The sequence below is a fragment of the Protopterus annectens genome, chromosome 6.part0 (assembly GCF_019279795.1).
Source record: "Protopterus annectens isolate FY-2018-M chromosome 6.part0, PAN1.0, whole genome shotgun sequence".
NCBI lineage: Eukaryota > Metazoa > Chordata > Ceratodontiformes > Protopteridae > Protopterus > Protopterus annectens.
The window spans coordinates 1,089,244,505-1,089,270,475 of record NC_056737.1 but is presented as its reverse complement, the minus strand read 5'-3'; the positions used below and the strand labels follow the sequence as shown (position 1 = coordinate 1,089,270,475).

Below are 25,971 nucleotides of genomic sequence, written 5' to 3'. Positions count from 1 at the left end.
AGTGCAAACTTCCTGAGCTCCATTGGAGTGAATATGTTAAGTATCTTACTTGGAAATTGGAAAACTGTTTTTCTAGTAGCCATAACCTCCACTAGACAAATTTCAGAGACTCAAGCCTTGTCTTCAAAACCTCCATACTTGATCTTTCAAAAGGATAGAGTGATGCTCCAAGCAAATGCTTGCTTCCTTCCCAATGTGGTGTCAGAATCTCTAATATCAATCAATCAATTAATTTACCAGTATTCCTCCCTAATTTTGCAAACAAGGGCAAATACATATTGCATTTATTGGATGTTCACAGACAATTACATTTTTACCTGCATAGAACAAAAGAAATCAGAGAAACAGATCAATTGTATTTTCTTTTGCAGAACTGTAATTGGGTAAACCAGCTGCAAAAGTAACTTTAATCAGATATCTAACTGATCGATTGTATTTCTTTCATCTATAGCAAACTGGGTATTACCTTACCAAAACAGATGTGTGCTTATTCAACTAGGTCCATGGCAACTTCTTCAGTCTTTATATCCAGAACTTCCATGGATGATATATGTGCAGTAATGACTTGGGCTACTCTCCGTACCTTTGTTCCTCATTACAAATTGGATCTGGTCTCCAGGGGTAGAGCATCATTTGGTTCAGCTGTGCTCAGGAACATCGTTAGAGTCCGCCCGGGATTGTAGGTAGCTGGGGACTTTGTCCCATCAGTTGAGGATAGAATGAAAATTGACAACATCAGATAAAGAAGTTATGTACTTACCATAGCATTCCATCTGTGTTCTCCATTTTTCCTCAACTTCCCTTCCTGCCCACCAGCCCCATCTCTTTTGTTTATGAACTTCTGGACAAATGAGCTGTTTGTGGGACATCATTGTCCTTTACGTTGAGCTTCAGATATAGTTTTTTCCTTTATAGAGCACATACAATTTTTTACATCTTCTAGATTCATGCATGTTAAACATTCCTTTCTGGAAAAACCAGCAAACAAGATCTGTGATAGCTTAGGGTGGTTCATTGTGGGTAAGGGAGAAGTTCAAGAGCTTTTAGGTTGCCACAAGCTTTAGTAGCCGCCGAGTCAGATCCGCGTATTGGATCCAAACCCATCAGTTTAGGAAGAATGAAAATAGTCAACACAGATGGAATGCTGTGGTGAGTACATAACTTATTTTTTCTGTAGTTACAGCTGTTTACTCCTGTAAGATTTCTGATAACATACTCGGCAGGGATTTTTTTTAAGACTTCCTACTCATCACATTCCCCGCAAACATGCATGCTGTCAATTACTTCTCATTTTTCCATTACATTTATTTATTTAACATTTGTTTAGCAGGAAAGTCCAACTGGGACAGGGCACATTTTCAGCTGAGGCCCGGGGAGAAATGCTCCAGATGCATGTCTTTGCATATGTCTCTTAACATTTGCTATCTACCAGAGGAAAAATTGTCTGAAGTCATCTTGGGGTGTAAAATATCTGTGCAAACACTTCCTAGCAAAAATCCTAAACCTATGTAGTGTAGTTGAGAGCCATACAGATGTCCTCCCATTCTTTTTTTGTAAATTGCTTTTACATTCCCTCTTCTCAATCATTTCTAATCTCCATTGATTTATTCTTATAGTTGTCATGCAATGTTTTATATGCCTTACCTGTTATCCCCTTTTTTAACTGAAGCATCTGTTCTAGTCTCAACTAAAAACTCTGCCATAACTGGTTTGGCACTCCCCTAGCCATTTCTGTTTGCCAATACTTCATCAGTTTCTGGTAAAGAAGGCAGTTTATTTTATTTAAAATTTGTTTACAGAAGTAGAGCACTGATCAGATTTGACATGTTTCATTCTCAGCCCAGGAATGCAAAGAATTATATCTTGGGAATAATGAAAACACACCAACAAAATACCATTATGAGCTAATAAACAGAGCATCTACAATGGTAATATGTATTATTTGCAAAATTCAAGGCAAGTCTTATGTTGAAAGTGAGGTGCCTGTGTGATTATTACAGTTGTGTGTTTAAATAGGCATGATAGGTTAGTTTAGTAGAGTGAAGGATATTAGACTTAGGCTATGAGTAGCTGAAAGGAGAAGTTCTATTAAATAAAAATGTATGTGATTGCGTAGTGAAGAATGATGCAGTGCAACCCACCACGAGGGGACAGTAAATGTGTTAGTAGTAAAAGAAAGAAAGACATAGCTCAGGTTAGGCAATATGGTTGGATGAGAGGCATTAACATTTAGATAGAGATGAGGCAGGCCTATAGTTGAGTCCCAAATTTTGGATAAGTTGAGGTGTCTTTTATTCATGGGGAGAATACTTTATCATTCTTGAACCTGTTATAGAGAAGCATTGATCTGTACAATGGAGTTTGTTTTTTGGGGGTTGCAATGTTGGGGCACAGTGGTTGTGGTTTCTGAGGTTGTAAGAGGAAAGTTTCTGATTAGTGTAGCTGCTAGAGGAGAGAATATCTTGTTGACTAAGAGTTTGAATAGTTGGAGTCCTAGGAAAAAGTCAACCATTTAACAGGGAGCCATTTTGCAGTTTCTAATCTGCAGTCCAGACTTAAGCTTTACATCATACCACTGTATTACCTTCCCTGTTGTTTGCTCCCTCCCAATACCTTGGTTTCTTTCCTGATTTTCTCCACTAAATTCCAGCCCTCTCTTGTCCGTTTTCTATACCATTGTAGCCATCCCTATTGGTAAAGTCTCTTTTCTTCAGTCCTGGGTTGCCTTAGTTCTTGGAATGCTTTATGCTACTTTATGAATACAGTGGTCTAAGTGGTGGTGTTTCTCTTTAAGGACCTACATCCAAAATGCTGCTCTCTCCTTATTTTCGTATACCCTCCCCTATTTCATCATCTTTGAACTGTTGAGGAAACAGTACTGTCAAATGATACTGAGTTGGCAACATAGGTACTCAAATTCCTAATGTTAATATCAGTGTCATTTATAAGATAGCAGGTGGAAACATTTTCATTGCCAAATAGAATCATACTGCATTTCTTGGCATTTAGCTTAAGGCTATTTTTAGTACACAGAGTGATGACATAGTCAAGCATTTGGTGATCTTGCTTGTTGCTAGGAAGTAGGGGCTCTTTTAGAATGCAAATTGTTTCTGAATGACTTACCAGCGATATAGATTTTTGCTTTGGCTTAGCTGTCAAGCCTGTTACGCTGTGTTCTGCCAGAGGTGCTACTGCTTCTCCTGAATTTTTTTTAGGTATTTCAGAAGGTCATAATCCTGAGGAAGAGACCTTGTCTTCCATCCCCACTTTACTTGTGGATTACAGGCCAGACTGTCACTTCAAAGTCAGGTGTCATTTTGCTGCAGCAGTTATCCAGAGTAAACTGGCTGAGGCTTGCATTCATCATCCAGATGTGTAGATTGCTATTGTATCCAGATTTAGTGAGTTACTGGGCAGAACGGAATGGGTGAAATTTCATACTATAGCTGAGGTGGGAGCTCTTCATGAAAACAAATTTGTCACCGTTTCTGGCTGTCCAGTCTGATCATTCTTTCTCCATTACTCATTCTGTCTTGTTAGGTTCGTCTCCTTTTTAATGTTGTACTGTTATGGTGTCTTGTTTTGCATAAATGTCAGATGTCTCTCTGTTGTGGTCAGCTCCACTGACATAAAGTGATAAGGCCCTGACTATGGCTAATGTGTCGCAAGTTCACTTATCAGCTCAGTTACCTGTTAGTAGTGGCATTGGGAGGATAAGCATGTCCATCCTGGGGTAGTCCAGCAGTTCAGGTCACGAGGTGCCACAGTGCCCCTGAAAAGAAGAGTGGCAGACAGACAAATTGACCTGTGTTTTGTATGCATCTTAAAAAATATATTTATGGTAGCCTTCATTACAGGTGCTGGAAAACAATGCAGTTGCATGAGGAAGGTGTATTGGCCTCCTGATGTGACATGGGCCATGCATCCCCCACCCAGGGTAGGTGTTAGGCCTTAAAGAGAAACCCCTGCTGGCTGCCTGTATTACTACTTATGTAGCTAACTTTCACCCAAGAGGAATAATTGTCTGGTTGGGAAAATGGTACAGCTGATGATCAGCAAACAGCAGGGAAAAAAAAAAAGGAAAAAGCTTGTAGGAAATGAAATGTCCTTGCTGTGTGTGCATAATGAGATTTACACATACCATCAAAGCTGGTGTGCATATCACTGGCTGAGATTAGAAGTGGCTGTTAAAGTAATGTGTATCATAACCAGTTTCTAGCACTGACATACAGTGAGCAGACAGTGTATTAGTATCATATGTAACACTGATTTGAATGCATTAATGGTGTCCCGAGAGCAGCAGCTTCTCTGTATGCCACCAAATGTGGGGGTGTTGACAGTGTCAGAACTGATATACAAGCTGCCCTATTGAAACAAGGAAGGTTTAGATGCCGTTTCTGCCATACTTATTAAAGATTTAAATTAAGTTCTGGTACTGTGTTTACAAAACCTTGATAAGTACTCACTCCACTCAAGACACAGTACTGGACATTTCAGATACCCATTAAGGAGATTGCAGGAAAGAGGCATAGACACTTTTGGAGAATGTGTAACATGTTGCCTTGGCAGGGCTTATATCCATATGTTATGAATTACAGGAGAGAAAAAGAAGAAGAAGGTTGCATGCATCTCCTAATTTCTTAGTTTGATGTTCACTGTATACTTTATTATAGATGTGAATCAGTAAATCAAGTTAAATATTATCCTTTTGCATGTACTGTTGTATCTGGTACCACTGATACAGGTTATTCAAAAGAAATGTTTTCTGTTTTTAGAGACTTCCTATTAACTTGATTTTATTTTTGACAGGATTCTCCGTTTTATCATCATTATGAGCTGGATATGAAAGATTATCCCTTAGGAGAAGGAAGTTTTTCTATCTGCAGAAAATGCTTAAAGAAGAAGACAGGCCAGGAATTTGCAGTTAAAATCATCAGCAGAAGGTACAGTGTAAAAGAGGAAGAAGATGAATATACGGACTGCTATTCCCCTCCCAAAGTTTGTTATAATTATAAGTCAAAGGTTCAGAAATTGAGTGTTGATTCTGACAGAGCTTTTTTATTACAAAATGTTTATAACAACTGCCTTTGTGTATTTATGTAATTCATGCCAAATGTAAGCAGTTACTGACTGATAAATCCAAGAGACTTGGAAATTTCTGCTACCAAGATACCAGACTGACTTTTTAGTTAATTTTCTTTGCAGAAGAAAAAATATACCAGTTAGGGTTAAACCTCCCTGGATACAAAACTGCAGTATTTGGGCTAATGTTCTGCTGGCAGATGGAGGGAGTACTTCAGACAATTTCTGAATGAAGAAAATCCCACAGAAGCTGTGCTGTCCCATGAACAGCCAGCAATGAAAAGAGAAAGATCCCACCTTAGTAGAAGTTTGGGAGGTGATCACTACTAAGTGCTTGTAAAGGGTGACAAGTATTTTTAAATGTCTCTACTTAAGTCATTCACCACTGTGCATTTTATGGTTCCAATCAACACTTGCCTAATTGTTTGTGTTCTGAAGTATGAAGAGCATTGAGAAAAATGAAGTCAGGAAAAGCAGAAGGCTCACACGAATTCACTGCAGATGTACCCATATGTGAACTGGTTCAGGAATACCCAAGTATGGAATAACATCAAGTATTTAGGTATATGGATTAAAAAGTATTCAGATATGTGTGAGGAGAGTAAGTGAAAGATAGCACAACAATTGCAAAGTTGGAAGCTCTTCATTATGGATGTGGATAATTAAGATACATGCAATGAAAATGTTTTTAGTCCCTATAGTTTCTTGTACAGGTCAGGCATATTTTTATCAACCAGTGGAAAAGTTGTGGATTATAATAACGAGTTGAAGAAAATTGTTTGGTAGGGGAAGAAGGCAAGAGTTACATAAGATGAGCCTTCAAGTAGAGCAAGGTGGTTTGAGATTACCTGTTCTGAAAGAAGACATCTGATGTTGTCAGTCTTCATTCATTCTTGACTGTTGGGTCTCTGTGCCTACCTCAGAACCAACTCTGCCGTTGTATCAAGCTCGCACCAGCCAGAAACTCTCAAGGTAAGGCTACCCAGAGTCCTTCTCTTCCATTCCCCCCAGATCTCATTTGCCACGTAGAATTTAGGATGCGTCAGCTCTGCTCTCAGCTAAGTGCTAACTTTTTCATATTTGTATGTGTGCATATCTATATATCTATATATATATATATATATATATATATATATATATATATATATACACACACACACACACACACACACACACACACACACACACACAATTTCTGTCTGTTTAGCTGTAAACGTGTTACTTCCTTAATATTTTTCTTGTTACTGCTCTATTTTTTTGAGTGTGAGTGCTGTTTCTTTCCCCTTTACCTTATCGGTAAATACTTGTCATACATCGTTGGTATAGACCCTTCCCTTCCCTCTTACCTCTGGTAGTTCTTTAAATACCATAGTTGGTATTCCCTTTGTTCCTCCCTTACCCTTTGTGGTATTTTCTTCACTACCATCATTGGTACGACCTTCTTTTAAAAAAAAAAAAAAAAAAAACAATTCTGTATTCCCTTTTCTCTTACTCCTTGTGTGTGTAAATTTGTGTCTGTGTGTGTGCCTTGTTCAAAATTTGAAAGATGGCTGAAAAGCATAAAGGAACTACTGGTTTCAAGCAGTGCGACGAGTGTGGCAGAAAGATGCCAAATTCGGATGGGCAACTTTCCTTGTATGTATTGTTTGGGGGTGCCACATTTAGAGATTCAACCACCTTGTGAGATCTGCAAGGGTTTCAGAGCTCGAACCCTTGCAGAGGCGCAAAACAAATTGATCCTCAAGGGGCTGTTATAATGCCCTTTTGGTGAGGTTTTATCTGAGGCAGAGACATCTAAATCTCCCAAAAAGAGTCTAAAAAGAGGAGCCACTCCATTCCAGCATCTCCTAAATTTCAAGAGTCTAAATCTTCTAAGGACCAGGTCTCGACTTGTACTCGGAACCGAGGCCTAAGATTCCAAAGTTGACACCTGCTACCATTTCGGCACCGAAGCCTGTAACTTCCCCCACGATACCGACAACTACTGAACCTACGAAAGTCACCTTGGTACGCTCCCCTTCATCGATACCTACAGCTCTCTCAGCAACAACAATAGTTTCCCCAGTCAAACCAGTCACCCACCCCCCACCAAAACAACGATTGGTCAACCAACCACGGTGCCAAAGGCTGAATCAATACCCAGGACTAGGTACTCCCCATCTGTTGACCCCTTCTTTGGTCAACAGTTGAGTCCCTTTAGTGAACGTCTAGTATCACCCTCGGGGATGTCCATCCATTCCACCAGGAACCTTTCAGAGCTTGATGTAGTCAGAGTAGTGGAACAACTCTTCGTAGCCAGAGGTCTCCCTGCCCTGTCTAGGACCTCTCTCCCATCCAAAGCTGAGGTTTACTCTCCAAGGACTCCCACTTATCTTCCTCCTTCAACCTCTCCGCAGCTTTTGAAGCCCTTGACTTTGACGCTGCCAGTGCCAACTACTTCGGTACCGATGGTGGACCTCACCTTGGTTCCAGAACCAACTCTGCGGTCAACGGCTCTGTTGGAGCTGACTCAGTCGAGGGACTGTGACTTGGCTGCTGGCTTTGGGATCCCTAGTTCAGCTCCAATTTTTTCAACTGTGCTGTCTACGGTTCCTGGTGCTTTGGCAGTTCCGAGTCCTCTAGCAGCTCCTTCTCTGGAGGTGGGCTCGTCTGAGTGGGTGTGACCCCAGTTCCAAGGTTGTCTTTCTCGTTTCCGAGCTCCCATCCCTCTTCGGGTGGGCATACCTTTCAGATTATGGAGATAGCTCTCTCCTCAGCAGGCTCACTGTTGGCACCATCCGTGTCTGAGTGTCACATCTATGTATCCTCTGGCTCATAGCTGTCACAGTCTTCTACATCGTGGCAGCGGGCACAAGAGCAGCAAGACACCCTGCTGGGGAGGGTACCCTTTCTTCAGAGTCCTACTCGGACCTTCCCCCTGAGGAGCCACCCCGTAAGAGAATCATGCAAGTGGAAGTACATAGATTCTCCGGAAGAATCCGTCACCGACTATACAGATTACTATGAAGTGGAAGGGTCCCCACGGTCACCCCCTGAAGATGTCTACTTCAGAGAGATCCTGGAAATCTTAAAACAGAGGGATGATTGAAAGTCCACAAACCCTTCCTCAGAGGAATCTGTTTTCCTGCTGGCTTTTCATGCCCAACCTTCTACTTCTTGGGTGACCCAACCTGCCGATGAATTGGTCAAACTCATTGTGCAGCATGCGTGGAAGGCTCCTGACACCATAGAGGCAATTCCCCGGAGACCGGACAAAATTCTGTGTGCACCCAAAAATCAACTTCACTGGTCTAAAGAGGTTTTGCAGTAGATGCTATGGTGGTGGCAGCTGCCACAAAGAAGGAACTCTCAGAGGAGAGTCCTGCTGTCCATCCTCCAAACCGAGAGTCTCAGATGATGGACAGATTCAGGAAGTGGGTCTATGGTTCAACAACCTTTGCCATATGGTTGTTGAATTTTTTGGCACATTTTACACGACTTCAAAGGGACCCAATAACTGAGCTTTCAGGGACCTTGGCAGGAGCAGTGTCTGACAAAGTATGCAATAAGGTTGCCTCCCAGCTTGCCACCCTAGAATTAATCTCCAGCACCTCCATGCGGCTTATTGCACATACAGCCAAAGGAATGGCCAGGGCAGTGGGTACAGGAGTTACACCTGGATGCGCTTATGTGACTTTGCGGACCCTTTCAAGTCTTCTTTTGTCAACAGTCGTGTTGATGCTACATCAATGGAAAGATGTGGTTCAGGAAGTCCCAAGGGCCTTTTCGGGGCACACATGGCAAGTATTTTCCCCGAGGCAGAGGGGGGTCTCATCGGGAAGACACCCCTCCCATGGCAGAGGGGGGCCCGCGTAACCAGGGTTCCAGAGATTCTTTCTCTGGACAACCCTACCAGCACTCCTGAGCAGCAGTCCAATTGCTTACCTTTGGAGGCAGTTGGGGGAAGATTCTCTGTGCACCATTTAGCCTGGCAAACAATAATATCGGATTCATGGGTGCAGACAGTAATATGAAAAGTTACCATATCCCCTTCAACTTTTATCCCAGACCACTGTGACGAGTCCCTGATGTTCCACCCAATCAGAGGGATATAGCAGCTCTCGAAATCCAAAAGCTGCTTTGAAAAAAGTGTCATTCAAACAGTCCCACCAGACCAAATAGGATCCGAATTTTACTCAAGATTCTTTTTAGTGTCAAAAAAGACAGGGGACTGGAGGCCAATCCTTTGAAGAAGTTTGTTCAAACAAAATTCTGGATGGTCACAGTTCAGTCTATCCTTCCTTTTGTGGAGAAAGACTATTGGATGTGCTCTGTAGATCTTTAGGATACGTATTACCACATAAAAATGGACAACCTCTACTTCCGGCTGGGAGCTAGTCATTGCCGATTTCGAGCACTGCCCTTTGATCTCACCACAGCCCCCAGGGTGTTCACCAAATGCATGGCAGTGGTATCAGCTCACTTAAGGCTACAGGGATTGCATATGTTTCCATATTTAAATGACTGGCTCCTTACCATCCCCACCAGGCATATACTACTTTCCATTTTGGACTCCATTATAAGGCTTGCAGATTTCTTAGACATCTCAATAAACAGAGTAAAGTCAATACTATCCCCCACACAAGAAATAGAATTCATTGGAGCAACACTAAATACAAAATTCTGCATGGCTGCTCTTCCTCTCCACAGACTGCTCAGGTTGAGGTCATAACTTCAAGTGATACTGTCTCAAGGCAAAGTTCCGGCTCGTCTAGTCTTACAACTTCTTGGTTCCATGGCAGCAACAGGCATCCTAGGTCCTCTGGCAAGGTACCACATGAGGCTGCTTCAATGACTCCCGGTGTCACAGTGGTCTCTGTTAACACATCCAGTGTCCCACCCAATCCACATAACCAACTGATGCAAGTAGGATTTATATTGGTGGATGAAGCCAGAAGAGGAATTATGGAGCCACCCCTTTACACCTTCTCAGCCCAAGGCCGTAGTGACCACGGATGCATCCCTGATGAGGTGGGGGGTATTTTCAGGGAAAGAGAGTCCAAGGCACTTGGTCCCCTCAAGAGGCCAATTTGCATATCAACGTCCTAAAACTGAGGGCAGTGCTCTTAGCATTGCAAGCATTTCAGTCTGCCCCCCCTTCAGGAACAGTTACTATTCAGTCAGACATGTCAGTGGTCCGGTACATCAACAAACAAGGGGGAACCAAATCCCTACCCCTTATGTCGGGAAGCCCAAAGAGTTTGGCAATGGGCAATCACCTCCAACCGCTTTCTGATATCAATGCACATTCCGGGGAGTTCCACCATGATTCCAGACAAACTGAGCAGATGCATACTCCTGCCTGACGAGTGGTCTCTCAATCCCAACGTAGTGACAAAAATCTTTCGTTGATGGGGTCAGCCTTGCTGCAGTCTGTTTGCATCTCCCATAAACCACAAATGTAGCAGCTACTTTGCCCTAATCCCTCCTCGGGGAGACTTCCTGATAGATGCTTGTCCTACATGTTTAGCCCCCGGGACTACTTTACACCTTCCCATCAATCCCCCTAATTCCCCAGTTTTTTAAGAAAGCTCAAAGGTTGAGAAGCAAAGTGATCCTCCTTGCTCCTTTTTGGCCCCGTCAAGTCTGGTTCCCCTTTCTCGGGCCGCACCTAGTTCACCGCCTGTGGATTCTGGATCCAACTCCAGATCTGTTGTCTCATCTGCAGGGTCTGGTCCATCCCAGCCTACAGCGCCTCAAACTGACAGCTTGGTTCCTCCACTTCCAGGAATTGCCAGGTGGAATAATCTCTCTTTCCCGGTGCAAAAGATACTTCTGGCTTCTCATAAACCATTCACCAGGAAACTTTATCTTAGTAAATGGAACAGAATTGTGTTTTTGTCTCAAGACAAAGGAACTGACCCCTTTTCAGCCTCAGTTGATAAGGTATTAGAATATTTATCAACCTTATTCCAATCGGGAGCCTGTGCTGCTTCTGTTAGTTCATTTAGCTGCTATTTCATATTTTCATAATGGTTTTGATTACCTTTCTTTGATGTCTCATCACCTTTGCAAAACCTTTTTAAATGGCATTCTACATTTGAAGCCACCATGTAGTGATCCCATTGAGCCTTGGAATTTAAAGTTTAAAGTTTGGTCCACCAGGCCTTTGAGCCAGCAGCCATTTGTGATATCAAATATTTATCTTGGAAGACTGTATTCCTGATAGCCATCACATCAGCCAGAAGAATATCAGAATTGCAGGCTTTGTGTGTGAAACATCCAGATATCATTTTTCACAGAGAGAGAGTATCACTTAGAACTTATCCCTCTTTTCTGCCTAAAGTAGTGTCAGACACCAATATTAATCGTTCTATAGATCTACCAGTTTTCTTCCCAAATTTTTCATGCAAGGGGGGAATATTGCTTAGATTTGTTGAATGTACATAGACAACTACATTTTTATCTGGATAGAGCGAAATCATTTAGGAAATCAGACCAATTGTTCTTATCCTTTTCAGGTCCTTGACTGGGCAAACCAATTTCCAAAGTAACTCTATTGAAATGGTTGAGAGATTGCATCACCTTTATTTATGACTAAAGTAAGCTGAACTTATCAAAAGTTAGGGCTGATTCTACCAGATCAGTTTCCACTTCTGTAGCCTTTCACTCCAGAGCCTCTTTGGATGACATTTGTTCAGCAGCAGCTTGGGCTACCCATCATACCTTTATCACTCATTACAAATTGGATATGGTCTCTAGGGGAAGAGCATCCTTTGGCTCTATAGTGCTCAGAAATATCCTTCCTTAGGGCCTCCTGGTGCATAAGCAGCTAGGGACTTTGTCCCAACAGTCAAGAGTGAATGAAGATTGACAACTTCAGATAAAGAAGTTATGTTCTTACCGTAACGTTCCATCTTTGTTGTCGATCTTCGTTCATTCTTGACATCCCACCCTCTTACTCCCTCCAAAGACTTTTGGAGGTTCGGAACTAGTCCTAGGTTTCTACTAGGGCTGTTGCTCAGGCAAAGTTTCCAAATTTTTTCTCTATTTTATGGGCAAAACTCGATCTGAGGGGAAGGGAAGAGAGGCACTATGGGTAGCCTTAGCTTGAGAGTTTCTGGCTGGCATAAGCTTGATACAACAGCCAAGCCAGTTCAGAAGACGAAACTGAGACCCAACAGTCAAGAATGAATGAAGATCAACAACACAGATGCATAACTTCTTTTTTAGAGCTGCCCGTTTAAATTTTATATACATAAAACAAACAGAAGGTTATAAATTAAAATGAAAAAGGATGATGATGAAATGGGAGTGAGTGGGTTTAGACTTAGTAAGAGCAAGGTTTTGGATGCAGGTCCTTCCTTAAGGAAAATAACAGCTGCAATACAGAATATTATATTCATAGTGTAGCAGAAAATATTCTAAATACTAAGCCAATATGAGAATGGAGAAAGGAGATTTTGCCTATATGAATAGCTGGAAGTAGGGGTATATAAAATAAACACGAGGGGGATGGAAGTTACTAGAGAAAATTAGCAAAGGAACCATGGTATTGGGAGCAAATAACTGTAGAGGGAAAGAGTAATACAGTCGGATAACGCCAAACAGAGGTTTGGACTGCAGGCTTGAAACTCTCTTCCCCACTAGGGATTGATAACAGAATATAAGGAAACAGAAAATGGATGGCTTAATGGGGATGGCAAGTGAAAGATCCACGCTGATAGAGTTATTAGATTTTAAAAATTCCCAGCAGAGTACTTGGTCAGAAATGTTGGAGTTGGGGGGGGGGGGGGGTGGCAAACATTTGTAACTAAGGAAATTATTCTTTTCGGCTCTGATATTGGATTAGAATTGTCTAGGTATAGTGAGGCTTATACGTTTAATGTTATTGGATGTCAAAAAGCCATTAATAGAGAATGGAAATCAAAATCTAAACCAAATGTAATTGACAAACCAAATATTGTAAAGGGGATGGAAGAACTGCAGGAGGAATCCTTAAAACACAGAAAGGAACAAATTGGAAATCAATGGAATTTGTGCAACATTACATGCAGAATAATGTTCAGGGTGTCGAGTGGTGTTTATGGGAAGGCAGGAATTGAGCAATTTATGTAATGGTGGAGTGAATGACAAATGTCAGAAAGAAAACGTCTGATGGATGAAAATGAGTATTTATTATGGTTAGTCTTCTTTTCTATTAATGTGTGTACCCATGTCATTGTTTAAATTTAGAATTTAGTAAATGTACTTCAACAAAAAGGGTGAGTTAGATGGGAAATGGCTTCTGATGAAACTTAACACAGTACGGAGCGAAGACTGGAAGAATAAGGATACTAATGCCAATGTGCCAGTTCTTTCAAACTCCTCTCACACTGCATGAAAATGCTGGAAAAGATGACTGACAAAACACACAAAGCACTAGAAGTTATGATGAGTGAGGAGCAGTTCAGATTCAGATCAGGACGCAGCACAACCAACCTCATGTTTGCAATGAAACAGGTAGTGGCAAAGAAGTTGGAGATGAGGAAAAAAGTCTAACATGCGCATTCTTAGACTTGGAGAAAACATAATGCAAGGTCCCAAGAAAGCTGATTTGGGCAGTTCTGTGATGGTTCAATGTCCTAGAAACATTCTGAGAATTACTGCAAGCTGTGTACAAGGACACAGTGACACAAGTACTAACACTGTTTCAGAGTCAGGAATTATCAGTGAGAATGGGTGTGCGTCAGGGCTGAGCTCTGAGCCCACTTCAGGTCTAAGGAGATAGATCAACAAAGTTAATGCGACACTACAAATTGACTCTGAACAGAACTCAGCCGTTACTACATCTCTCGGAAGCCAATAACTCTAAAGCCTAACCCTTAGCCACAATGCTCCTCTCCCAGTTACCACAGATCGAATTTGCAGAAAGACAGACAGAGAGAAAAACCCAAAAGCTTTCTTAGAGTCCATATCTGGAAACATATAATAACACTAGTGACATATTTCCATTATCCATTCCACCAAAAACTTCAAAGGCAAGGGGGAAGGAGGGAGGGGAGTCGAGGATAAATAAAAATGGACGACACAGATGGAACGTTATGGTGAGTACATAACTTCTTTATCTGATGTGAGTTTTCATTTTATCCTCGACATATGGGACAGAGTCCCCAGCTACCTTAGACTTTGGGAGGGCACAAGGAAGGCTATTTCTGAGCACCATAAAATGAAATGACATTCTTCCTCTGGAGATCAGATCCAATTTGTAATGAATAATAAAGGTATGCGGAGAAGCCCAAGTTGCTGCTGCACAAATATCATCCAGCAAAGCTTTAGTTTGAAAAACTGCTGAAGTAGATACAGCTGTTGTAGACTGTGCCTTTAAAGCCATAGGCAGATTAATTTTCTTTCTATTATATATGAAAGAAATACATTATTTGAGCCATCTGGCTAGCGTCACTTTGCTGAGTGGTTGGCCAAGTCTTGTGGATGAAAATGACAGAAATAGTTGGTCAGATTTTCTTAAATTTTTAGTTCTGTATAGATGGAAATGTAATTGTCTGTAAACATCTAATAAATGTAAGCAGTATTCGCCTTTTTTAGCAAAATTTGGAAAAATACTGGTAGGTTAATAGTGTGACATTAGTCTCTGACACTATCTTAGGCAAAAAGGAAGGATTGGCTCTCAGTGAAACTCAGTTTTTCTGGAAAATCAGGTAAGGAGGTCTACATGATATGCTTGTATTTCTGATATCCTACTGTCAGAAGTTATTGCCACTAAAAATATAGTTTTCCAGGATAAAACCTTTAGATCACATTCAGCTGATGGTTCAAAGGGAGGTTGAACAATGGTTTGTAACACTAAGTTTAGATCCCAAGGTGGGGTAGGATCTTTGTAAGGGGGTTTTAGCAAGAGCGTTCCTTTTAAGAAGGCTTTGCAAAGCTTATGAGAAGCCAAGGAAGATTCTTCAGAACCATTTTGGAAATTAGAAATAGCTGATAACTGAATTTTGATGGCAGACTGGGAAGCACTTTCCTTGAAAAGTGAAGCTAAAACTTCTAGGATTTTATCGATAGGCACTGAAAAGAGATCGGTATTGTTGTCATGAGCCCAAAAGGTAAACTTCCTTCATTTACTAGCATAGAGTTTACGGGTAACTGGCTTACGAGAGGCTAAAAGACTGTGATGTACCAGGGAAGAAAGTGAAGGTAGCCTAGCTATTAATGGAACTGGAGAAACCAAGCTGTCGGCTTGAGGTTCATAATGTTTAAATGGAGTAATCCCTCTGTGTGTGGGGCAAAAGGTCTGGAGCCGGGTCCAGAGTCCAAGGCTGTTGAATCAGATAAGGCCAAAAGAAGGGGAACCATATCTGTCGAGCCAATAAGGTGTAACGAGGATTACTTTGCTCTTCAGCCTGATTGCTTTCTGTAGGAATTTTGGAATTAGAGGAATTAGGGGGGGGGGCATACAGTAGTTTGGAGGGCCAAGTGTGTAGAAGAACATCTGTCACTGGCTCTCCCAGAGGGGGGGATCAGGGCAAAGTAGATGCTGCACTTGGTGCTTAGAGGTGAGGCAAAAAGGTCGCAGCAAAACTGGCTCCACTGACAGAAAATGCTTTCAGTCAAGTTTGGATTTAGAGACCACTCGTGAGGCAGGAGAATACATCTGCTCAGTTTGTCTGCTATCACACTGGAACTCACCAGAATATATGCTGCTAACAGAAAGCGGTTGGAAGACATCGCCCACTGCCACACTCTGAGAGCTTCTTGACATAGGGGGTAAGACTTGGTTCCTCCCTGCTTGTTGATGTACCAAATTACTGACGTATTGTCTGTTTGAATTGTAATTGTTCCCAGAGGGAGAGCAGTTTGAAAGGCTTGCAGTGCTAAAAGCACTGCCCCCTTAGCTCCAGGACACTGATGTGCAAGTTGACCTCTGTTGGAGACAGAGTGCTTTGGACAGTTTTGCCCAGATAATGGCACCCACCCCATTTGGGAGGCATCCATGGTCACTCTGGCTTTCGGTTGTGATGGGACAAAGGGGCAGACAAAGAGTATACAGCACTGCAAGCTCCTGCCTGGTGCCCTGCAGAGTTATATAGCAGCAGACTTCGGAGTGATTAAGTAACATTTTTCTGCCTTTTCTTGCTGCCTTTAGCTAATTCCGCCTAAAACGCCAATTTTCTAGAGTTTCTGTGATTTAAAAACCTTGTTTCAGCTACATATTGTACTTATTTTACTACCTGCACTTTAACAAAATCATTTTAGTGTTTAAATTACCTGTTGAACTGTTGTAGGCTACACACTGAAGTGTGATAGCCATTTCTGTGCATTTAAAGTGTTTTTTGATTGTATCTGCTTTATTTTCTGAAAAAAACAAACAAAAAAAAATACTTGTTTTCCCGCCTAAGCAAATATAGTCCAGTTTTCAGGTTAGTGCTGAATTTAGGGCTGTGTTACAAGTTTCTGTGTTTGCCCTTACCTTACTTGGATTGTAGGAAGTATCTCTGTTCACTGTGAGAGAGGGAGCTTTGAGCAGCCTATCTGTCCCTGGAGGAGTGATTTCAGCCCAGAAATTAGTAGTTTTTTGGCCATTTTGGGCTAATTTCTGTCTCTTTCTTTTCCTTGCTATAAAACCCGCATTTGCGAGGTTTTTGCGCTAGTATACAGCTCAGCCACTGGGGATGCACAAGCCAGTGCATTTCTTTGTGCCGGTCCCAAGCCTGGATAAATTGGGGAGGGTTGTGTCAGGAAGGGCATCCGGTGTAAAATTTTGCCAAATCATAGATGCGAACAACAGTACAGATATGCATACCGGATTGGTCGAGGTCCGGGTTAACAACGATTGCCACCAGTACTGTTGGCCAACAGGGTGCTGGAGGAAATAGGGCTACTGTTGGCCGAAGGAGGAGAAGAGGGGGAAGGCATGCCCGAAGGCAAGGTAAAGGCTAGGACTGGTGATAGTGAGGGTCGGAACTTTGAATGTTGGCAGTATGACTGGTACAGGGAGAGAGCTAGCTGATATGGACCGAAGGAAGGTTGGTGTATTGCGTGTGCAAGAGACCAGATGGAAGGAGAGCAAGGCTAGGTGTATCGGAGGCGGGTTCAAATTGTTTTATCATGGTGTGGATGGGAGGAGAAATGGCATAGGGGTTATCCTGAAGGAACAGTATGCTAAGAGTGTTTTGGAGGTGAAAAGAGTGTTGGATAAAGTGATGTTTATGAAGCTGGAAATTGATGGTGCAATGATGAATGTTGTTGGTGCATATGCTCCACAAGTTGGGTGTGCGATGGATGAGAAAGAAAAATTTTGGAGCGAGTTGGATGAAGTGGTGATGACTGTACTCAAGGGTGAGAGACTGGTGATTGGAGCAGATTTCAATGGGCATGTTGGTGAAGGGAACAGAGGGGATGAGGAAGTGATGGGTAGGTATGGTGTTAAGCAAAGGAATGCAGAAGGTCAGATGGTAGTGGATTTTGCGAAAAGGATGGGCATGGCTGTGGTGAATACATATTCTAACAAGAGGGAGGAGCATAGGGTGACATACAAGAGTGGAGGAAGATGCACACAGGTGGATTATATCTTATGTAGAAGAGCCAGTCTGAAGGAGATTGGAGACTGTAAACTGGTGGCAGGGGAAAGTGTAGTTAGGCAGCATAGGATGGTGGTTTGTAGGATGACATTGGTGATCAAGAAGAGGAGGATGAGTGTGAGGGCAGCACCAAGGATCAAATGGTGGAAATTTAAAAAGGGTAATTGTGAGGTGGAGTTCAAGAAAGAGTTAAGACAGGCTAGAAAGGTGCTTGGTGTGACATCTGGAAAGAGGAAGGCGGACAAGGAGACCTGGTGGTCGAATGAAGAAGTACAGGAGAGTATACAGAGAAAGAGGCTGGCGAAGAAGAAATGGGATTGTCAGAGATATGAAGAAAGTAGACAAGAGTATAAGGAGATGAGGTGCATGGCAAAGAGAGAGGTGGCAAAGGCTAAGGATAAAGGCGTATGAAGAGTTGTATGAAAGGTTGGACACTAAGGAGGGAGAAAAGGACCTGTACCGATTGGCTAGACAGAGGGACCGAGCTAGTAAAGATGTGCAGCAGGTAAGGGCGATAAAGGATAATGAGGGAAATGTACTCACAAGCAAGGAGAGTGTGTTGAGCAGATGGAAAGAGTACTTTGAGGGGTTGATGAATGAAGAGAATGAGATGGAGAGAAGGTTGGATGATGTGCGGAAAGTGAATCATGAAGTGCAGTGGATTAGCAAGGAGGAAGTAAGGATAGCTGTGAAGAGGATGAAGAATGGAAAGGCTGTTGGTCCAGATGACATACCTGTGGAAGCATGGAGGTGTTTAGGTGAAATGGCAGTGGAGTTTTTAACTAGATTGTTTAATGAAATCTTAGAAAGTGAGAGGATGCCTGTGAAATGGAGAAAGTGTTTTGGTGCCGATTTTTTAGAATAAGGGTGATGTGCAGAGCTGTAGTTACTACAGAGGGATTAAATTGATCAGTCACAGCATGAAGTTATGGGAAAGAGTAGTGGAAGCTAGGTTAAGAAGGGAGGTGATGATTAGTGATCATCAGTATGGTTTCATGCCAGGAAAGAGCACTACAGATGCAATGTTTGCTCTGAAAGTGTTGATGGAAAAGTACAGAGAAGGTCAGAAGGAGTTGCATTGTGTCTTTGTGGACTTAGAGAAAGCATATGACAGGGTGCCTAGAGAGGAGTTGTGGTATTGTATGAGGAAGTCGGGAGTGTCAGAGAAGTACGTAAGAGTGGTACAGGATATGTACGAGGGTAGTGTGATAGCAGTGAGATCTGCGGTGGGAGTGACGGATGCGTTTAAGGTGGAGGTGGGATTACATCAAGGATCAGCTCTGAACCCTTTCTTATTTGCAATGGTGATGGACAGGTTGACAGACGAGATCAGACAGGAGTCCCCATGGACTATGATGTTTGCAGATGATATTGTGATCTGTAGTGAGAGTAGGGAACAGGTGGAGGAGACCCTGAAGAGGTGGAGATATGCTCTAGAGAGAAGAGGAATGAAGGTCAGCAGGGCTGACAGAATATGTGTGTGAATGAGAGGGAGGATAGAGGAATGGTGAGGATGCAGGGAGTAGAGGTGGCGAAGGTGGATGAGTTTAAATACGTGGGATCAGCAGTTCAGAATAATGGTGAGTGCAAGAAGAGAGTACAGGCAGGATGGAGTGGGTGGAGAAGAGTGTCAGGAGTAATTTGCGACAGACTAGTACCAGTGAGAGTGAAAGGGAATGTCTACAAGAGGGTAGTGAGTCCAGCTATGTTATATGGGTTGGAGACAGTGTAATTGACAAAAAGGCAGGAGTCAGAGCTTGACGTGGCAGAATTGAAGATGTTAAGATTTGCCCTGGGTGTGACCAGGATGGACAGGATTAGGAATAAGTATATTAGAGGGTCAGCCCAGGTTGGAAGGTTTGGAGACAAAGCCAGAGAGGCAAGATTACGTTGGTTTGGACATGTGCTGAGGAGGGATGCAGAGTATATTGGGGAAAAGATGCTAAGGATGAAGCTGCCAGGTAACAGGAAAAGGGGAAGGCCTAAGATAAGGTTTATGGATGTGGTGAGAGAGGACATGCAGGTGGTTGGTGTGACAGAGCAAGATGCAGAGGACAGGCAGAAATGGAAACAGTTGATCCGCTGTGGCAACCCCTAATGGGAGCAGGCAAAAGAAGAAGATACAGCTCAGCAAGCTCTTGCCTGGTGCCCTGCAGAGTTCTACAGCAGCAGAGAGACAAAAGAGAGACTTGAGTGATTATCATTTTTCTGCATTTTCTTGCTGCCTTAAGCTAATTCTGCCTAAAACGCCAATTTTCTAGAGTTTCTGTGATTTAAAAAGATTGTTTCAGCTACATATTGTACTTATTTTACTGCCTGCACTTTAACAAAGTCGTTTTAGTGTTTAAATTACCTGTTTAACTGTTGTAGGCTACACACTCAAGTGTAATAGCCATTTCTGTGCATTTAAAGTGTTTTTTGATTGTATCTGCTTTATTTTCTGAAAAAAACAAAAAAAAAGATATTTGTTTTCACGCCTTTCTAAGCTAGTATAGTCCAGTTTTCAGGTTAGTGCTGAATTCAGGGCTGTGTTACAAGTTTCTGTGTTTGCCCATACCGTACTTGGATAGAAGGAAGTTTCTCTGTTCATTGTGAGAGAAGAAGCTTTGAGCAGCCTATCTCTCCCTGGAGGAGTGGTTTCAGCCCAGAAATTAGTAGTTTATTGGCCATTTTGGGCTAATTTCTATCTTTTCCATTTTCCTGCTATAAAACCTGCATTTGAGCGGTGGTTAGCTAGAGTATAACTATTCCCAGCTCCACAAAGTCTACTCTTCAATTTTTCCCTTGGAACTAGACAAACTTTCAACTTAAGCACTCAAACCATTCACTTCTCATCCCGGCACTTTCTCAAAACTCATAGCAAGCACTAATAAACCTTAGCACTAAACCTCCCTATACATTAGAGAAGGACAAGGCTCTCTATTCGACCTTACAAGCCAGTCGGTAAAACAGTTCACTGTACCTATCCAGGCATGTCCAAAGGGCAGTTACTGGTGTACTCTATGGTCCAACTGGTGAATCTGGGCATTTTGAGGCAATGTTAAAATTGCCTCATGTACACAGACAACCCTATCCTCATTCCACCAAACACTAATACATGCGAGAGATGCAGTTATACAGCCAAACTGGAGGCTAAGCTCTCTCAACCCAAGACTGGACCAGGAAGTTAAGGGGAGAAGGGAATTACTTGCATCACACCACCAGTCACACACAAACCTTTGAAACTAGCACTGGCAAAAAATACACATAAATACACGAAAACATACTCTGAGGCTCTAAATAAAAATCTGCAAAAGCAACAGAGACCTCCAAAGCAGACATCCAAGCAACCTCCACCCCCCTCCAACACAAACCATGAAACACATACTTCACAAAACCAGTGTGCCACGCAATCACAGCCCTTAAGGCAAAATAACATACACAACACACTAGTAATAGGTGACTATAGTCAGGCACACTGACGTCCCACTCACTAGGCTGGCTGAACAAGAAGGTTATTTTAGCTGATTGTCGGTTGCCAGGATCTGCCACATAACACAAGCACTCAGGTCACTCCATAACAAGTACAAATATGACTGTCATTGTCCATGTTGGTGTGAATGACCTGAGCCGTACCTCCCTGGACTACATGAAGAGAGACCTTGAGGAGCTCTCTGATCACATAGCCCAGGCCGGTATGACCCTGACCCTGCAAGAATGATACCACTGTATAGAAAAATAAGTTATCAATTTCAACAATTAGCTAAGCTTCTAGTGTCATTCAAAGGGGATCCAGTGTCTGCCCGCCTGGAATGACATGCTCGACAAGCCACACTGCTTTGCTAGAGACGGCTTGCACCTGTCACCCTTAGGCTTTCGAATACTGGCCAAGGCTCTTGCCACCCCCATAGTGCCTTTTTTAGGCAAGGCTCAAAAGACAAACCCACCGCCATAAAATAGCACAAGTAACATAAAACTGAGGGTAATGCTACTCAGTGCCAAAAGTCTAAACCTCAAAATGCACGCACTCAAGGCACTCCTCAGTATGGAGAAAATCGATGTATGTGCAGTAACAGAAACCTGGTTTAAGGCTCTAGAGAGCACCCCAGCACTACCAGGTTACAACTCATACCATACATTTTAGCCACAAAACCTGGACCAAAATACAAAATGCGGGGGAGTATCCATATTCATCAAGGATACCCACACCTCCAGGTTAGTGGCACAGCACGATGCTTCGGAGATATCCACGTGCAACTAACAACAGGCAAAACTGCTATTCAAATTATAGCTTGCTACAGATCATCCACCATTCCCAGGACCCCCACTCTACATTCCTGGAAACACTGGAAAACATAAAGGTCCTACCAAACACCCTGATATTGGGTGATTTCAATTACCCAAACATTAACTGGGAGAACTACTCAAGTACAAACTCACTTGCCCAACATTTCCTAGAATTTATAAACTCAAATGCCCTGGATCAACTGGTCAACGCTCCCACCAGAGGTGACAACATATTGGACCTGGTCATCACCAACATGGGCGACCGGTGTTTCACACCGGAGGTCAACCCCTCGCTGGTTAGATCTGACCATAAACTAATCACTCTGGATATCCACATTCCGCCGCCACAACCCCCGGTCAAAGAAACCACCGTGAAAAACTTTTCAAAAGCAAACTTCAAGTTATTTAAGACCGAGGTGGGAAGTTTCAAAGCCCCCATGCTAAAGGATAATGCTGTCCAAGCTGCAAAATACTTTACTAATGACTCTATGGGCGCCTACAAGAATGTATGTATTGTGCTATCCCAAACAAAACCAAGACTCACTCCTCCAAGAAAAGGAAACCAGTCTGGTGGACCCCTGCCATAAACAAGCTATGCAATAGAAGGAGGAAACTAGTACAGAAGAGAGTAAAATCCCAAGAAGGGAAGACATCCCTGATCAGTATCAGCAAAAAACTACATTCCCTCATAAAATCATCCAAGGCTAGCTTTGAAAGAAAATTGCCATGGACTCCAAAGATAACCACAAGGCATGCTTTAGCTATGTCAAGAATCTAAGTGGCAATTCTCAGATCTGCTCTGTGCAGAATGGCACAAAATACACTGAACCGACCGATATAGCCAACATCCTGGCAGACAGGTTCAGTGCAAACATCAGCCCCCTCTCTCCCCCAACAGGACCCATAACTGTACCAGAAGAATGTAGTGCCCCTGAAATCACAGACACTCAGGTTAAAACAGCCCTTTCCAAAGCCAAAAACACAGCATCAGTGGGACAGGATGGTGTCCCAGGCTACATCCTACACAAGCTCAAAAATGAACGAACCCCTCACCTAAACACACTGTTTAAACTCAGCCTCTCCACAGGCTACATGCCCACAGAGTGGCACACAGCAATGGTTATCCCGCTCCACAACAGACCCCGGGAAGTATCGCCCTATAAGCCTGACTAGCTTGGTCTGCAAAGTTATGGAGCATGTCATCATGGATCTCATTAACAGAGACATTGGGAAGCTCCAAACACTGGACCCTACCCAGTTCAGCTTTGTTAAGGGCAGATCATGCCTCCTAAACCTGGTGGACTTCTTTGAGACAGTTACCAAGGCTATAGATGAGGGAAAGGTGGTCCACACAGCCTACGTAGACCTTGCAATGGCCTTCGACACCATTCCCCACTCAGGTTTTATAGACAAACTCACCAGCCTTAACATAAACCCCTACGTCACAAGATGGGTTACCAACTGGCTCACGGACAGAACCCACATGGTAAGAGTTGCAGGAGCTAGGTCCTACTCTAAACCGGTTACAAGTGGCGTTCCCCTGGGCTCAGTCCTAGGACCACTCCTGTTCGGCATATACTTCTCAGAGGTACAGGCAAGCACAGGAGGACTATGGCTGACCAAGTTCGCAGTCGACTGCAAACTAGGGGCTATAATTGACTCTCCGGCTGACACATGCATCCTCCAAAAGGGTCTCACTGAGACCGATACCTGGTATCAAAACCATGGCCTCAAGTTAAATGCCAAAAAGTGCATAGTCATCACCTTTGGTAAAAACAAAGTATCCACAAACTACCACATAGGTGGTAGCCCCCTAAATACTGAAGACGTAATAAGGGATCTAGGGACCCAAGTGAATAGTAACCTCTCCTTTGATAATCACATTGCCATAGTGGTTAGAAAATCCTTCTGTGTGGCCCACCTAATCACAAAAGGGTTTGCATCCAGATCGAAAGAGGTCATTGGGCCCCTCTATGCATCACCCATCAGACCCAACATAGTGTACAATGCCCCATTTGGGATGTACCTTACAAGACACCTGCAACAACTGGAAAGACCACAGAAGTACCTCACCAAGAGGATCACTGGCCTCAAGCAGATGCCTTGGCAGCTCGACTGAAGAAACTCCAGCTGTACTCTGTTGCATACCACCTACTCAGAGGTGATCTCTGCCTGACATACAAGGCCATGTCCAACCCAGAATTGATGGACATGCTCCACCTAAAGAAAACCATATCCCCTTGAGCCACATGCTCCAGGGATCTAAACCTCATCACAACAATAAATAGGACGTGCTGGAGGGATAGATTCCTGTTCCAGAGACTTCCCATGCTCTGGAACAAGATTCCAATCTACATTAGGGCAGAGCTCCTCGCTAACCCTCTTCAAAAGAAACCTTGACGAGTGGATGGGAAACAGAAAATTTACCCCAGGCATCACTTCAATGGCTGTGCTGGACAGAGATACAGGGAACTAATCTAAGTGGGTGGCGAAAGCCAACACATTCCGGCTAGGCTTATAAATGCCTTCTGGCAGATAGCCTAGTACCTACCTATGAATCTAAGAATACCTTTGAAATGTATCCACCATCTAAATCTTTTCTGCAATGATTGGTGATCAAAATCAGGTCCAACATGAGTTGCTGCAGCATTGACTATTGAGATGCTAACTGCCATTGTAGTATTCTCATGTGATATCTTGCTAAGGGAACTAGAGTTATCATTGCTGCCATGGTGCCTAGTGCTTGTAGAACTGGACAAACAGTTACTTTCCTGCTGCTGATTATTTTCTGGACCCGAACTCTGATTTTCTGTAATCTCACAGAGAGAAGAGAGCCTCTGGAAGTTTAAGTATTTAGAGGGGCTCTTATGAACTCTAAATTCTGAGTTGCGGTCAATTTAGATTTTTCGTAATTTACAGTTATTCCCATATAAAAACAAATGTGAAGTACATGATCTGTTGCTTCTGTCACTTGATGCCTGGTTGGAGCAGTAATGTGCCTGTCTAGATATGAAAACATTCGTAATCCCTGCAGTCTTAAGTGAGTTACTGCTGCTGCCATACATTTGGTGAACACCCTGGGGACTGTGGTGAGACCAAAGGGCAGAACTCTGAATTGATAGTGACTGGTTTCCGGCCGGAAGTGGAGGAAACTTCTGGATCATTTGTCCATTTTTATATGGTAATATGCATCCTGAAGATCTGTTGAGCACATCCAAAATGGAAGAATGGACTGTACTGTGACTATCCGGAATTTGGTTTGATCAACTGATTTGTTCAGTACACTTAGATCTGAAATTAGTCTCCAGTCCCCTGTCTTGTTTGGCACTAAAAAAAATCTTGAGTAAATTCCGGACTCAATCTGGTCTGGTGTGACTTCTTGAATGACTGTTTTTTTCTAGCAGTTTTTGGATTTCTAGAACTGCTTGTTCCCTCTGGCTGGGTGGAACATCTGCTATTTTCTTGCATACGGGAGGAGAAAGGAAAAAGGAAATGATATAGCCTCTGGATATGACCCTCTGCACCCAAGTATCCAATGTTATTTCTAACCAGGCATTTTGGTGCAGGAATAAGCATCCCCCAACTGCCTCCAGAGGAAGACAATTGGGCCTCCTTTCAGGAGTGCTGGAAGGGCTTACCAGAAAATGGATTCCTGAAACCCTGTTGTGCAAGCCACCTCTGCTATGCGGACGGTGCCTTCCATTAATGTTCCCCGGGAGAACTACCTCCTTGTGTGTCCTGAAAAGGCCCTTGGGACTTTTTGAACCACATTTTCCCACTACCTTTTTGATTCCTGGAAAAGGATCATTTGGGAGTGGAAAAATGTATGCCCCCAGCAGAATGGGCCTTTCCTTCTTTCTCACACTTGAGTAATGTTTCTTTAACTTTTGGGCCAAACAGGAATGATCAAAGGATCTAAGGATGATGTGGAGAGACTGATGAATAAGATACTCTGGGCGAGAGGATTGTCCGGTATCTCATTGGCTCCAGCCCTTCCTTTACCCCTCCAGGTTTTCCACCTCTGACTTCCTCTGAAGCCTCTGCACTTCTACTCCCTAAACTTCCCTGT

At 43.0% G+C, this 25,971-nt stretch overlaps 1 protein-coding gene across 1 annotated transcript in view; it reads left to right on the top strand.

Annotated features, from left to right (window-relative positions):
* The window catches only part of RPS6KA5 (ribosomal protein S6 kinase A5), a 1,659,077-nt gene that overhangs the window by 710,163 nt on the left and 922,943 nt on the right, over positions 1 to 25,971 (top strand). The window contains 1 exon segment of the mRNA XM_044073623.1: positions 4,810 to 4,943. Within this exon segment, the coding sequence (XP_043929558.1) occupies positions 4,810 to 4,943 (134 nt within the window).